Source organism: Scomber japonicus, chromosome 7 (genome assembly GCF_027409825.1).
Source record: "Scomber japonicus isolate fScoJap1 chromosome 7, fScoJap1.pri, whole genome shotgun sequence".
NCBI classification, from domain to species: Eukaryota; Metazoa; Chordata; class Actinopteri; order Scombriformes; family Scombridae; genus Scomber; species Scomber japonicus.
This window is the reverse complement of record NC_070584.1, coordinates 2,124,861-2,140,675: the sequence shown is the minus strand read 5'-3', so window position 1 is coordinate 2,140,675 and position 15,815 is coordinate 2,124,861. Positions and strand designations below refer to the sequence as shown.

Here is a 15,815-nt window from a genome sequence, read left to right as displayed (position 1 = left end):
TAAATATCAATAACTAGGCCTAGAGAGGAGATCTTTTAGATGCTCATATCATTTCAATTTGACTCTGAACGCCCTAGTCCTGCTGTTTACTATCACTAACAAAGATATGATATGATGTGATATGATATGATATGATATGATATGAAGTGACCTCTCGGTGATTGTGTGCTCATCATCCTCACCATGAACTGAGCCATCAGCATCACTCATCAAACCTTAGCTAAGGTTAGCTTGTGCTAGCCTGCTGAATAGCCTACCTTCAACTCTGACAGGCGTTATTCCATCAACATTCAACACTACACAGCCTGGAAACAAGCTATGCTAGCTAAGGTTTGCTAGCTTAAGGACTTCACTGAACGTTATCATCATGTTCAGAGCTTTGTCAACGTCCCATGTATGCGCACAGGTCAGCCTGCCACTAACTTACTGTACAGTGTCCAAGGTGCGTCTTATCTTTACATGTGTAATTAATACATTAACTGAATGTTATGTCGTAAAGAAATAGCTACACAGCTAGCCAGCGCCAGCTGAGGCTAACAAGCCCGCTACCTAACGGTACTGCAACAGGCCTTATTCCAGCTCACTGCTTCATTTCTGGCTGCATTTCAGGGCGAACTCATATCTTGTTCAAAGTACAATCAAAAAGCAATGTCATGAATGAGAAGTGGTGGGTCATGTTATGAATGATGTTAGCTTAAAGTAGAAGTATAGAGGCGTAAATAGCTGTATCTTTACCTGGGTGAGGGATGTGAGAGCTGCCATCGTCCCTGTTGCTGCGGGAACGCACCCAGCTACCCACCCTCCCTCTCCGAGGCAACACTCCCCCTAGCGGACAAACCTGGGCCTCACACTCAAGGAAAAGAGCGCATCCGAAACTGCATTAAAGATTTTCCCATTTTTTATTGCCTTCCTTACTTGGAAATGAATGAGTTTTCTAACCCAATGCAAATCTTTGAATATATATTTCGACACGCATTTTAATTCGGCCTAATTATTTTACAAGCTTAGTGTTATAGCTCTAATTGGCTCCCTTTCATTCACTGCTGGGAATACAACTAATGCAATATGATACACTTGAAAATCTTTTTTAAAAAGAAATGCATCAACCGTGACAATAAAGGAAATAGCAATAAATGAATAATACATTTTATTTATGGAGTAGCCTACTTTTCAATGCCAAAAGTCAAAGATGCCTTGTGACTGTGTTGTCATGAGACTTGAACCACACTCCAGTAAATATGAAGCTGTTTCATTTGTTATCTACCCTAGCAGATAAACATAACCTGATAAGTCCAGTGTTATGTGTATTTGAGAATGCATCATCATCATTCACAATAAAACATCACATTAGTTCTTGCTTACGTGTGCTTCTGTTAAGCTGCTCTGTAACGGTTTGTTAGTCGCTTTGTTCAGTCGTAGTTTGCTTTGCTTTTACTGTGTGCTGCTTATTCACTCTGTGTTTTATACTTATTGTAACTAACTTGTCTTATAATGTTTAAAACTGTTTCTTGATTTTAGGCTGCCAACTCACACCTGGCCAGGGACAACAGATAAAAACTAGCCTTTGGGCTGATTCTGGCACGTTTACAGATATGTTTATTAATATGCACTGTCCCTAAATAAATAAATAAACTAATAAAATAAAATAAATAAAAAATAAAATAAATTGGCGAGGCTACTTTGTAAAAGCCATTTATTTTACACAATGCTGAAACTTTTCTTACAACTTAAACCTCAACTGCTGTATTGAAGGATGTACGTATTTTCGTAAACCTAAAAAGAAAATGAAACATCATCAAAATGGGTAAAACAACAGAGAAACACCACAGTAGTGGTTTCATCATTCCTATCCCACCACCATGCTTTAAATAACTGTGTAACAATCTCATGCAATCAGCAACTCCTCACAACTAAACAGCAGCATTTGTCACAGTAAAGTGCCATTTTTCTCAAAGTTTGTATGCCCACATTTACAGTATAATACAAAACTTCCGGCCATTTCCAGTGGATACACAATAAAGAGAAATAAAAAGAGAAACAGCAAAGCACATGCTGAAAGATGATTTTTTTTTTTTTTTTTTGGCTTGTAGCGCTTATTCAAATTCCCTTTAGTCCACTTTGAAAAGAATAGCTGATTAATAACAAATAATTAAAACTCTAATGATGATCACCAATTATTGGACACTCAAGTGTGACATATCAAAACACTATACTGTAAATTACAACACATGGTAACATGAAATGTGTTCAAGTCTTTAACAACCCATAAGGCATGAAGGAGCAGTGGCTCAATCACTTTCAGCTTTCAGATGCATAGGAAATGTGATGTGAGATGCTCTGAACATAAATAGATTGTCTGAAAGTAGGAAGTGGACTATGTTTGATTATTCCAGTTCAGCAAATGTCAGGAAGGAACACATTTCTTTTAAACAAAAAGTCAAATCTCTAGCTCACAAAGCCAGTTTACTTCATAATCAACCTTCAAACTGCTTCATCTGAAAAATAACACAACAAACCTCCCAACAGTGAAAGATAATAATAACCTTCAAGCTGACAGCTGCAACTGGGAGTGCCCACCTCTCCCACAAACACAATACCACAGCACCCATAATCTTGATCATATACTGTGATGGCACGCTATTTTCATGTTCCAAAGTTTTGCAGCTCTTCCCATATTTTACCATACTTTGAATATATAGTTTATAGAAGCCGATTTCCTCCAAAAGAAAAAGAAAAGAAAAAATCTTGTAATTTTGGCATGAAAGTCACTTTTTACTTATTGTCTTAATATTTTGACCCAAGTTTCGTCATTTTGACCTTTGTAATATTTGACCTTTTTCTTCTTTTTCTGGCTGTGATGGGTTTCATATATATTCACATTACCCTTGAAAAACAAAACCTATCCTTGGTGAAGAAAAATACGTTTCACATACTCCTGCAGCAAATTGCAATCTTGTAGATTTCATTATCCATGAAAAGAAGCACAGAAGCACCTATGCATGGTTAATGAAAGGTTAAAACATCACCTGTAGAAGACATTTGTGCTACTTAGACTCAGTGTTAAGGTTTTTTTTTCAAAGGATAAAAAAAGTAGAAGAATTGAAATGATCAGAACTGAACTTTAATATAAAGCAATGCTAGCTCTCAAACAGTGAAGTCAACAGTTTGCATCACATTTGCAGGTAAATCCATCATGGAAGGTTGGCAAATGGACATGTGGTAATTTAATTTGATTTGTTTAGTCTTGTACATATACACCACTGAACTCTGTGTGGTGTATGTGTACACTGGAAATCTTCTTGTGTGTAGTGTTATGCAGCCTCTGAGCTGAACTCAGAGGAGAAACCTGTGCATGTGATGCAGACTGTTGGCATAATTTACTGGCGTTACTTCTCGCAGTGTGATTACTCGGCACAAGCGGCAGCAGTAATGATGTAGCGGCAGTGAGGCACAGCTCAGTGTTAGCTCCTATGATGCTCATCACAGCTGAATGGAGAGAAGGCAGCACAGCTAACTTTGAACAGCATGTCATCACACAGTCACACGGTGTGAAATGTCCTCTTCCTCTCCTGTCCTTCATCCTTCCCGGTGGACCTTGCATGGCATTGTCATCCTCTCTGCGACCCCCCCTGCTGAACGGTGATGTGTCAGGTGATGTTTGCTCACTCATCATCCCATGTTTGCTGTAGCAGGAAGTTTGCAGCCAGATTTTCGTTCTTCTCACAGGCAAAGTAAGCCTGGATGACTAAACCTTCAGGGAAGCCCAGTGCTTTTAACTGGAACACAAGACATAAAGCGCCAAATCACAACAAAAGTCATCTCAAGGCAACAAACACTCTGTGATCATATGAGCAGAAATACACATGTATCAATACTCACCTTCTGTATACACAACTGACTCAACCGTCAACACAAGCTGCTACACTTACCAAGACTGTCACCATTAACCCTTTAAAGCTGCACTGTTTATATCTTGCATAATCATAAATTAATTTCATTATGGATAAATAAGAAAACACAAGCCAGCAACATTTTTCCAGACTTTTTCCTTCATTATTCTGGTTTGGATTATCCAATGTCAAAAAATATCCAATCATAGGTTTGTGTACTTTAAGTAACTACTGACAAGTTGGGTAATTATCCAGATAAGATAATTCACTGATCATGTGAGTGGGAGTGGTGAACTGACCCTCTCGATGGCCTCCTTCTCCTGTGGAGTGACCTGGATGTAGTTGGTTTGTCGTGAGCCAGGGGCCTCGGCTCCTTCCCCTCCAGCGTCTCCACCACGTGGCTCATTCAGCATCTGGACAAAGCGCTCCTGGTGCTGCGTGATTTGCTGCAGGTTAATTAACAATACAATCATTGATATATAGCATACACCAATAGCATACAGATATACAGATTCACAGCCCAGAAGAAGTGATTTATAAAAGACCTCCAGGTAGGTTTGTAGAAAAATATCAAAATATGATTTAAACTACTTGACTTGCACTTAATAAATTATGGTTAAGAAGAAAAATGATGATATTGCTATAGTCTCTGGTGGCTTATTCATATCTCCATGGTTCTCTATGTTTTGTACACACATTCTGTACTTAAGTAAAAGTACAAATACTTGTGTAGAAAATGACTCTGGTAAAAGTGATTCAACTCCTTTACTCAAGTAAAAGTAAAAAAGTAAAGGCTCTGAAATGTACTGAAGTACATAAGTAAAAAGTAAAAATGAATTTTTACTGTCAATGATACACAATACCTCTCCTGATAACTTAAAAAAAAAAAAAAAACAAGTTCTCGGCACACAAAATAGAATAGTTTTCCTCTTTTGTTAACAACCTGCACAGACAAAAAAAACAGTGGGGGTCTCTGTCTGGACCCCAGATCCTAGGATCACCACTGCCAAGCATAATATGTTTTTTACTAGTGTTAATCTGTTCATCATTGGTCATATTCCTGCACACATTGTTTGGTTCCTTTCTTTTTTTGTTTGTTTTGTTTTCACTAGTTCTAACACAGACACTATATATCCTGTATTTCAGTTATTTTGACGTACTGTATGCAACCACACTTTTTTCCATAGTGTAATATCCGTTGTGTCAATGCTGTCTATATTCTGTCTGTACAACATTTTGGAAAAATAATGTACAAAAAAAAAAGATTTAAACTGATATATGATGTTCAGATGTATTTGTATTAAATGGATACAGCATATAGGACATCATTTCATACTGGATTCTAATTTCTGTCATTTAAATTTAAAAAGTAAAATTCTATGTAGCAATACAACTTATTGAGGAATAAAACTGGGTTTATTTGTCACATACTCATAATTCTCAGTAAGTGCAGTGAAATAGAATGGTGAGTTCTTTCTTTCACCTTTGCTGCAACACGACTTCTATTGTTATTGTTGTTACCATGGTGAGCGTTTCACAGGAGCCCTGCCAGCTACAGCCATTCAACACAACAAAAAGTTAGACGACTGCTAAATTGCATCAAATCCCAGTGTTCAGAAGTGTGCTGCAGTCATGTGTAACTCTTGCCCAAAGAACTGCTGATAAACACAACCACATAATGCCCTCTTCAATGTTGAGAACACTTTTTTTCCTGAGCTTTCCTCATGTGTCTCAGCACAAAATTTGAAGAAATATCCTGCTAACAGACATAATATAAAAGCTCCCAGAGAGGCGGTGTGGTGTTGTAGGTGTGCTGGTGTGCTGGTGTGCTACCTGCAGCAGCTGTGGATTGTCTCGGCCCAGCTGCTGCAGCAGGGCCGGTAGGAGAGCCGGGTTCTGCTGGATGATCTGTCTCATCTGCTGGAACTGAGGCTGGTTCCTCAGGAACTCCAGAGGGTTCCCTGTGGAGACAGAGCCTCCACCTGCAGACGGAGGCGGGTTTGCAGACACTGGGCCTGCTGGGGAACGTAACACATGTTTCAAAGTGTCCAAAATATGAACAGTTGACTAATTACACATCCAGCCAGCACCTAGCAACATTAGCATTCCTTTTGATTTGTGCTTCTCCTTTTAGCATTATCTGTCTTCACCTACTGTTTCTTTACCATGTAGTGTCTAACTGTGTGTGTGTGCTGTTTGGTGCTGTGCTGGTAGTGTACAGTGGCTCTATCAGAGATTTTTCAATGAAAACTGTTGACTGCCACTGCAGGAAACCAGGCTGATGACAGCTTGCTGTAGGCTGCAAAACCAAAACAATGAGCTGAAAGATGCTACAAAGCTCAGTAAATCTGAGTGGAAGTGGATAACTAGTTGATTATTTTCTATGCATTTGTCACAATAAGCGACACCTTTCACATAACACATAGTCATATGAGGCATTTTTACACAAAAAAACAGTGGTTAGTGCAGCTTTAACAACATTTAAAGCTGAAGGAAACTCTTTTACTGGCTATATTAGCCCCTACGCACACACTTCCTTTTTTTTCTTATTTTTGGACCCTGTTTGACTGAATTGTCCTAATTCATAACCTAGGTTTTAATCTCTTAATTCCAGTATTGGTTTATTATTAAGGATTTGGTTTCTATTGCTGTTTACATTCTTGTATTGTTATATTATGTATTCTGTATCAGCTACAGTGATTGCACTGGGAATATCCTTCACTTTTTGCACCATGGTACACATTGTATCCTACCATAGCATCCAATTACACCATTCCCACTATGTATACTTCCTGGAATCAATCAATCTATCTATCTATCTATCTATCTATCTATCTATCTATCTATCTATCTATCTATCTATCTATCTATCTATCTATCTATCTAATTTAATCATTTCTTTAAGGGGCATGGATTATGTTCATGATCACATCTCACTTTCATCAGACTGAAACGGCCGAGTTACTGAACAAATTCCATTGTTTCAGTTTTAGGCTCAAAATGCAAAATTGTTGCATGGGGCCCAATGTTGCTTGTGGAGTGTGAGGAAACACTCAATAGCGGTATAGGTAATCTACAGCCATTATTATGTATAAATTGGGCAGATAAAAAAATAATCAAAAGGTGCTTTTTATGCATGCTGGCAGAACAACTGCCTGATCTCTCATGCTAACACAAAGCTAGTAACAAAACACTCACAGACCGCTAGTGATGCTCAAGCTGAGTGTATGCAGACCCAAACCAAGCAGCCAAAGCTTGAGCATTGTTCATTAATCTCTGTCTGTCAGAAACAAACTCAGCAAAGTAATGATAATAGTGAACAGACGGCCGTCATCAGACAGGAAAACTTTGATGAGCTATCTGGACCATTTTTTGAGTAACTAGTTTTTGAACATAATATATATACATATAGTTTTGATCTTCTGTGTACCTGTGTAACTATCATTATGATATGAATAAAAGTGTGCTCTTACTGGTGGAGGCTGCTGGGGGCTGCTGTGGTTGTTGTGTAGCAGGGGTGGGGGGGTTGGATGGAGCACTGTGTCTGACTGGCTCCTGAGGTAGCAGGTCAGTGGCCTCTGCTGGAATACCCTGCAGTACACAAACATTTACTACATGCTCACAGTGAACATAGTGGCATACGGGGCTGGTTTTAATCCTCACCATGAGTAGATACTCCACTGCTCGGTCTGGGTTGTTGTAACTGGCTCTGAGTGCAGACACCACCTGCTCCCGCTCATAACCCATAGACATGATCTCTGACACCAGGTTCTCATAGGCCTGACCTGTTACTGTGGAAACCAGAGAGAGGGAGGACAGAGGATTATGGAAGCAGGATGGAGCTGAATATCTTTAGGCTGTGGAGTATAGCAGTGAAGTCATCTTGGGCTTAAGGAAACACTGATTGATATTTCTCACCATTTTCTCACATTACATGGACAAAACAACTGATCAATTCATTGAGAAAAAAAGTCAAAAGATTAAAAGATTAATGAATAATTTTCAGTAGCAGCACTAATATACAGTATTGCTACATCAGGTTTCTCATGCTGGCATTTGGCATGTCTGCTGTATTGTAAATGTATTTAACCCTCACATACTGTTCATATTCTGACTCATAATTCATCTCTACAACAATTTCACATTCATAAATTCCCCATCAGTTGTTCATAAATGTTTGATTCATCTTCAATCAAGAGTGTATTCTGTTTATTTATGGAAACAAGACATTCACACTCACTATTTTAATATCCAGGAAAACATTTGAATATACAAAAAACATGTATGAGCTGCACAAAAATGTTTTATGTTCTCTGACATTCTTTACTGTATGTCTGTTTATGTTTGATTGTTTATATAATTGAAAACCTGTTAAATAAAGTATTTTTTTAAAAGAAATCACATGTTTTATTTCCATTTTTGTATACTGCGGGTCAAAGTCCGGCTAAAAGAAATGTGTATATGGTGTTTTTGCAACTCTAAAATGAAAAAATGGGTCAAATCTGACCCCAACAGTCTGTAAGGGTTAATAAGTCTGTGTAAATGTATTTAGTTAAATAGTTGGGGTTTGCCTGTTTTTCTGCATACAGCAAATATCTCTCCTATGGATGTTCTTCTGATTTCCTTGTGTTTAATTAGTAAGTGAACTGTTGACTACACATTGGTAACTCTGCATTAGCTGTATACCTGTTTGAGCTGCACCATGGATGTACATGTATGTCCTCTTGTATCATTTCAAAACAGATTTTAGAAGACTTGAAGAGGTCATTGGATTGTCTAACACTCCCTTTTCAACAGCTGAATTGGAGGGTTTGTGTTCAACAGTATTTTGTAACTCTCTGAAAAAGAATATGAACCCACTTCACACCTCAGTTGTCCAGTCCAGTGTGTGAACCTCTCTATGAACTCTATTTTTCCATTTTCTTGGTCATTTGCTGTTATTTGATAGATGGCAGCAGACACACAGCAGTACATACTCAAACTGGGGAACACTGCAGTCACTTCTCATTAGTATAATAAAGTGCTACAACAAAAATGTCACTTGGAGATTCCTATGTGGACCCACTGAACAGTTAGATACACTTTGACTGTGATCCAACAGCCGCCATGTTAAATCATCGAGTTCATTTTACCCTCAAAACAAACTGCTGTCACTGGAAGGAGTAACTTGAGACAGGGGTGTAATTTTAAAAAATAAAGCAAATTCCACCCAGAGCAGAAGTCAGTCAGTGTTCAGTCAATGTTCTTCATTTATGATAGAAGTTAAAAAAAAGAATAATTTGGTTACCTAGTATTGATGCTGCTTCCTCAAGGAGGCCCAGTTCATCAACGAGGCTTTGAGAGAAATGAACACAGAGAAAAAACTAATGAATATTCTAAAGCACGCACAATTTTGGTAGCAACAGTTATTAGTTACACACACAGAAGAGTAACTTCTAAATATGGCAACCAGGGACTAGGACCTTGTAAAAAGTCTTTTTTTTACTGCAGAGCTCCTTATTCTTGGAGAAAATAATCATGTAAAGCAGGTAATTATCAGTAAGGATAGGTTCAACCTTTAAAGTCCGTGTAAAATTTGAATGATTAAAAAAAATCATCAAATATATGAAATTAGGCTTCAAAGTTGTGTAATACCTTTTCTTTTATACAGTCTATGTGTAAAACCTCTTTCTCTGCTACCAAATGCTGTGGGTGTGCCCACCGAGTCCGCTGAAACCCCGCCCCCTACCAAGTGTCACCTGTCAATCAAAGTCACCACCTCTACCAGAAACATGGTAGCCTGCTGCGAGCCCGGCAGCTAACTCAGCTGCTAGCTCGCAGCTAACTCAGCTGCTAGCCCGGCGGCTAACTCAGCTGCTTGCTCGGCAGCTAACTCAGCTAACTGGCTAACTGTAGACTGTAGTAGTAGTAGTGTGTGCTAAATGTATTTATACCTCTACAGCAGCAGGGGCGGGTTTATGCTAATCACCCACCCACTAAATCCTGAACACAGAAATCTTGAAACACAGTTTGTGAAGCCTAGCTCCACAATTCAATTTTTAAATGGTTGAAATGCTTTTTACACCTTTTTTAAAATACATTTATGACCTATTTAATGGGTTTAGAAGAAAATGTCTGAATTCACTTTACACGGTATTTAATGTATGTAAACATATGGCATGTTTCCTCCAACCTGGCATCAGAGGAGTGGACTGGTGCAGTGGCAGATGGTTCATTCTCAGGCTCTTCCCTTGGCTTCTCCGCTGGCTGGGAAGCAGGAGCAGAGCAGTCTGCCAGGGCTGTCTGACCAGCTTCAGGGGCCGGTGCCAGTGCTGGAGCTGGAGCTGGGGTAGGGGCAGGGGCTGCAGTGGAGGCAGGGGCCGTGGAAGCAGCTGAGGCCGATGCTGGAGCTGCACTCGGGGCCGCGTTTGGCTCCAGAGCTGTGGTTTCTTCAGATGAGGTTGACAGGATGGGCTTTTCTGGGGCTGGGGGCAGAGCTTCAGAGGGAGGCACTGACTGAGGAGTGGGTGTGGGTGCAAGCTCTGTATATGACGGTGTGGAGGGCACTTGTGTTGGGGCAGAGGCTGGTGCTGGAGCTGAGGATGAGGGTGGTGCTGGGGTTAGAGCTGGAGCTGGAGCTGGAGCTGGAGCTGGAGCTGGATCTGCAGCTGGTAAGGGAGTCACTTTAGGGGCTGCTTGTGGAGGAGGGGCTGGTTTAGGCTAAAAACACACATAACAACACAAATGCTGGTCGTTCATGTTGTGCTTTGGCTGCTTATCTCCTACACAACATACTTCCTTTAACTTGCAGTGTTTACTATGATGCTGCTGCGTACTACTCTCAAATATCATAACACTTTCACAGCTAAAGTCACATACCATAACCTCTTAGGTAAAAGACAGTATGTCAAAATAAAATTAAATAGATATGTTTTCAGCTGTTGTTTAAAAATATTCACAGAGCTCACATCTCTTCTAGCTTTGGGTAAACTATTCCATCATTTTGGAGCAGAATTACAGAATCCTGCGCTTCCTATTTTCCTATGGATGTAATTGTGTATATATAAAAACCCAGCTGTGGATGACCTGAGATCTGGTGAGGGATTATAAAACTACAGAGTCCCAAAACATTCAGAGCTTTAAAAAACAGTAAAAGAAGCTTAAAGTCTATTCTAACAGACACTGGGAGCTAGAGAAGTATAAAACCACAGTAATATGTTCACTTGTAGTGTTTGTCACTGAGTGTAATAGTTCAATATATTCTTATGCTATAGGTGATTTATTTACATCAGTGTTTCCCCTATAATTACACAGGCCTGGCAGGAGGCCAGCAAGAACCACTACCAGGCCAAATATAACAAATATCTATTCATTTTGAAATCAATAGCATGTGAAGGCCTCTGTGCAGCACTGTTCTCTCTGTCACTGCCAAAAGTGTTGGTAGCGTAGCTCCTTTGAAGAACAGGACAGTGCACAGTCCTCCTTTTGTGCAAAAATGCCACCAATACCAGACGAAAGCAATCAAACGATAAAAGATAGTGAACATTTTCTGTGGTGACGTATTTCATGTTTGACATTTACTACAATTAGAGCTATCTGGGCTTCTAGAACACTTCTGGTGTCAAAGGCTTTGCGTGTATCACATGCACATGAATAAACCTATCTGGAACTATCTCAAGTTCATTTTAACTCATTTCACTGAAGTGTGAACAAATTGGGGTCCTGGTGTCATGGGCTCATCAAAATCCTGGAAACAGTGTTTGGTATTATATATTATACTCACCACTCCAGTCTATCATTTTAACATAAATATTGTTTTCATTCATCAATTATTTCTAACCACTTTTTCTGTTTTTTGCAATTGCTGCAAAGTCAATTAAGTTTAAACTGTGTGTGTTTGCTGGAGTTGAGGTCACTGCAGGAACAGTTTAATTTCATTGGTGCTGACTAAAAACTGTATCTCCATTAGATGTTGGATTCAAATCAAGCACATCATTCTGCAGACACACTAACCTTTGTAACCATGACCACCACAAAGTTTTTCTCATCAATTTTGTACTCGTTCAGCAAGGTGTCATCATTCAGGATTTTGCCTGTAAGAGTCAAACAGAAACAGCAAATGAGAAAAAGATTCCTGACCTGCAAACAGGTCAAAATATGAGTCTAAAGACATGTTGGGACTTTTTAAGCATCTTTAAAATAAATAGTGTGTTTGACCTCTGAACATTTCATATATGCTATATTTAACGCAGATGTACGCACTTTTTTTTTTGCTAGAATACAGTGCAATACACAGTCACAGCACCTTGACAACAAACATGACAAATACCTCTATCCCAAAAAGCTCTGGGGCAGCTAATCACATTACAAGTACTTGGTTAATTAGCAGGATGACTATTCTCACTGCTGTTTCCCTGAGTTTTCTAAATTTCTCAATAAAGCAGAAGATGTTCTATTATAAGAAAATAAAAGAAGAAGAGGTGTGGAGTGCGGTGGTGGTTTCCTGTCCAGCAGATAGTCAGAACTGCATTTTGGCCACATTTGGTTAGTTCCACTACTGAGTTAACGCCAAGGAATGATGATATATTATTAGAATTATCATATTATAATATACATTTGACTGGTACTGCACCTTCAGCAATGATTTTGAACAGTTGAAAAAAAAGCACTTTACACTGTTGTCAGTATCTGTTGTCAGCTCAGTTATAAATGAATTCAATATTTAAGTGTTTTTCTCTCTGTGGAACTCCTCTGGCTCACCTGCATAGATGAGTTTTTGCCCTGCAGCAGGAAATGCATCTTTTCCTCTGTCCTCCTCTATTTTCTCCTTTAGGGCTTTCACCTGACAAACACCCACACATAAAAACATTAATGTCATTGGGAGAGTTACTGAAACAAACATGACTCCAAATGTTACAAACATGTCCCCTTCACATGTGCTTTCAATCCACAGTGTGTCCACACACTCATTTAAAGTAGATGATCAGCTTCTATTGAGCTTCAGCAGTGTGAGTTATTCATATCAAGTGATATCTGACACATTTACTGTCTTTTTACCATCACATTCCCTCTTTGTGTTTCCTGTTGAGCTGTGGTGACTCATTTGGACGACTGAAGCTTCATATTACCTTCACATCAACTTTTAAACACATTATTACACAGAAGGAGGACATTGTACGTGTATTATGAAGAGATCTTCTAATGGACAGTATGGGGTATGATAACAGCACGTTTCACTCTTCATTTGATCACCTGACTGTTGTTTGTGACAGACTTTTATCCAGATGTGGAAGTTTGTCTTCTGAGGTTTCTGTCTATACTGTGTAATCAACAATATGATGAAAGACTGCCAGCTATGTAAATGAATAAATACTGTTGCTCCATCCATTCTGTAGAAAATGATCATGTACATTAATATCAGCTCTGTGAGTAATAATAATGCTGTACAGTCACCTGTCTTGACATCCATGTGTTGAATACTGACGGAATTTTGACTGTGTATTGTCTTGTACAATACACAATGTCTTGAAACATGTTGTGTTTTTTGTGTATCCATTCGTCATAAGTTGTGTGACTCACCTGAACACCTTTTTTATCAGTTTGTGTGTTTTCCCTTCTTTTTGTGCTTTATTTAATTATTTCATTTGTTTTCAGTGAATATGGATCACTGTTCTTTTAGTACTTTCACTTAACTTTTAGTTTCCTATATGTGTCTGCAGTAAAAATCTAACAATACAAATAAAAATCTCAAGGAGAATTATGACAAATAAGTGTGTAACACCAAAGCTGTCATGTATGATGATAAACGGAAATGTAGAACATTTGAAGTGAGGAAATTGTGTGGGGTTTTTATATCACTATCACACAGATCTATTGTTCATACTGTATATCTTCAGATACACTTTAGCTTCTGTTTGCACTTTCAGGTTAGATGCTAAAGAGAAGTTCATTACACTGTTACTTTAGGTGCAAAGTTTGATATAATCATAATAATTACTTCATGTCAAATTTTCAGCATCACACCAGCTTTTGTGTAAATAATTGTGATGATAAATACTAATTTAACATGTGATCATTTTCTTTGATGCTGTTTATTATGGGATGTAAAGCCAATGACTGTTATGGACATTGTGATTGACATTTGATAAGACTGCACATGAAACATTAGTTCAACACACATAATATACTGTGACTACTGCAGGCATCTCTGTTCACTAACAAAACTAACTATTTACTAGTGAATCTTTCCGTTACTATGTGAATAAAAATTAGGTTTAAAATATTGCACCGTCATTCATGTTGAGACATTGAAACAAGTCCAACTGTGTAAAAATTACACCAAAATACAAACATTTCCGTTCACAGTTTTCAATATAAAACCTCTACGCTGCTCATACTTTGCGAAACCCCATGAGGACTACGATAAGCGTAGTGCACACAACCAACAGACGGAATACAACATATTTCACGTTATTCTTGAGTCAACAGAAACATAACTTTGGGTTTCTTTTTCTTTCAGTCGAGGACGTACATTCACATGCTGTCGGTCATTACACGTTTTAGCACTTTTATTTTGAAGGAAGACATGCCAAATTCCGGTTTTACCCGACCTTAACCTAGCTGCATTACCTTACATGAACTCAGTTCTGTGAGGTCCTGCAAGATTGCTGACTTGTCTGGAAGTACATTTGTATATTATTCTAAGGCCACTTATTCAAATACACATTAAAAAAAAACAGCGTAACAGAGTTGAACACCCTATACATTGGTCTTATCGTTAGCTAACATTCCCGTATTGTGAAGCTAACCTATATTCATGCCAGCCCTCCCGGCCTGACCGTGTTTACTTCAGCCCCGTTAACTTCTACTCACCGTCAATTCTGGGTCTATGTCTATTTTGAACGTCTGCTGTTGGAGGGTCTTCAACGTTATCGTCAGCATCTTTCCACGCGGTGTCAGATGCAGCTGTATTCAGAAATGAATGCACTGACGGCAGTTTCTCCGTTGTAGCCGTTCTTTTTCGCACAGTATGTATTTATCAGGGTCTACATGTATGTGTGACTCAGCTGCCTCAGTGCCGTACAGGCTGCAAACGGACGCCATCTGCTGGTGGAGGTGAGGCACAGCAACACGGTGCTGCCTTCACACGCAGTCGGACATAAGGCAAACACGGAGAGTGCAAATAAATTACCCAATAAAAGTGTATCTGTCTTTATCTCTTGTTTCAACCTCATATGACTTACCATTCAACCAAAATATTGTGATTTCCCAGACAATGCATGATAAGACGTAAAGGAAAAGTGTTGGGAAAGTTAATGCTTAATCAACCCTTCAATATATACACGCATTTCTAATAAAACCGCCCAACATAATGCCTTATTCTCTTCAATGCTGCAAACAGAGGACAGTCTACTTAAACAATAGGGTTACAACAAACTGGCTGTTAAAATATTTCTTTCAAATGTGCTTTCAATGGAAGTGATGGAGGACTAAATCCACAGTGTGTCCACACAGTCATTTAAAAGTAGACGATCAGCTTCTATTGAGCTTCAACAGTGTGAGTTATTCATATCAAGTGATATCTGACACATTTACAGTCTTTTTAGCATCAGATTCCCTCTTAGTGTTTCCTGTTGAGCTGTGGTGGAAGTATAGTAACAAAAAGACTTTGGTACTAAAACACTGTAATGTTGAAACATAGAAGATGAAGATTTGATTTTTAAGACATTTTAAGTAATAGTAATAATGTTACATTTATATAGCACTTTATCTTGATACCCAAAGCAGTTCACAGTGAATGAGGGTAACTCACCTCAATCACCCCCAATGTGTAGCACCCACCTGGTCACAGGTGGGCCATTTTACACCAGACCGCTCACCACACATCAGCTAGAGGAAGAGATAGAGGATTCAATGAGCCAATTACACATTGTTTGGTCGACAGAT

General features: G+C 38.8%; 2 protein-coding genes across 5 annotated transcripts in view; both read right to left on the bottom strand.

The window, feature by feature from the left end:
- The window catches only part of eps15l1a (epidermal growth factor receptor pathway substrate 15-like 1a), a 54,080-nt gene extending 53,318 nt beyond the window's left edge, over positions 1–762 (bottom strand). For all 4 annotated transcript variants that reach the window (XM_053322085.1, XM_053322082.1, XM_053322083.1 and 1 more), the window contains exon 1: positions 736–762. In XM_053322085.1, coding sequence (XP_053178060.1) covers positions 736–762 — 27 coding nt within the window. The remainder of the gene's footprint in view (positions 1–735) is intronic.
- An 860-nt stretch (positions 763–1,622) lies between these two features.
- rad23ab (RAD23 homolog A, nucleotide excision repair protein b) lies at positions 1,623–14,940 on the bottom strand. Its single transcript, XM_053322554.1, has 10 exons — positions 14,742–14,940; positions 12,630–12,711; positions 11,883–11,962; positions 10,063–10,589; positions 9,178–9,224; positions 7,554–7,681; positions 7,364–7,481; positions 5,724–5,908; positions 4,190–4,324; positions 1,623–3,776 (listed from the first exon to the last, which is right to left on the bottom strand). Exons 1-10 carry the CDS (start codon positions 14,808–14,810, stop codon positions 3,663–3,665), a joined length of 1,485 nt encoding a protein of 494 aa, XP_053178529.1. The 5' UTR covers positions 14,811–14,940; the 3' UTR covers positions 1,623–3,662.
- Positions 14,941–15,815: the final 875 nt, after the last annotated feature.

Excerpts from the sequence above, each read along its gene's own strand:
- rad23ab (XM_053322554.1), bottom strand. The coding sequence starts at position 14,810 with ATGCTGACGATAACGTTGAAGACCCTCCAACAGCAGACGTTCAAAATA. Across the intron at positions 9,225-10,062 it reads GTCCACTCCTCTGATGCCAG|CCTCGTTGATGAACTGGGCC; the intron begins GTTGGAGGAAAC and ends TTTCTCTCAAAG. Across the intron at positions 5,909-7,363 it reads GCCCCCAGCAGCCTCCACCA|CAGGCCCAGTGTCTGCAAAC; the intron begins GTAAGAGCACAC and ends TACGTTCCCCAG.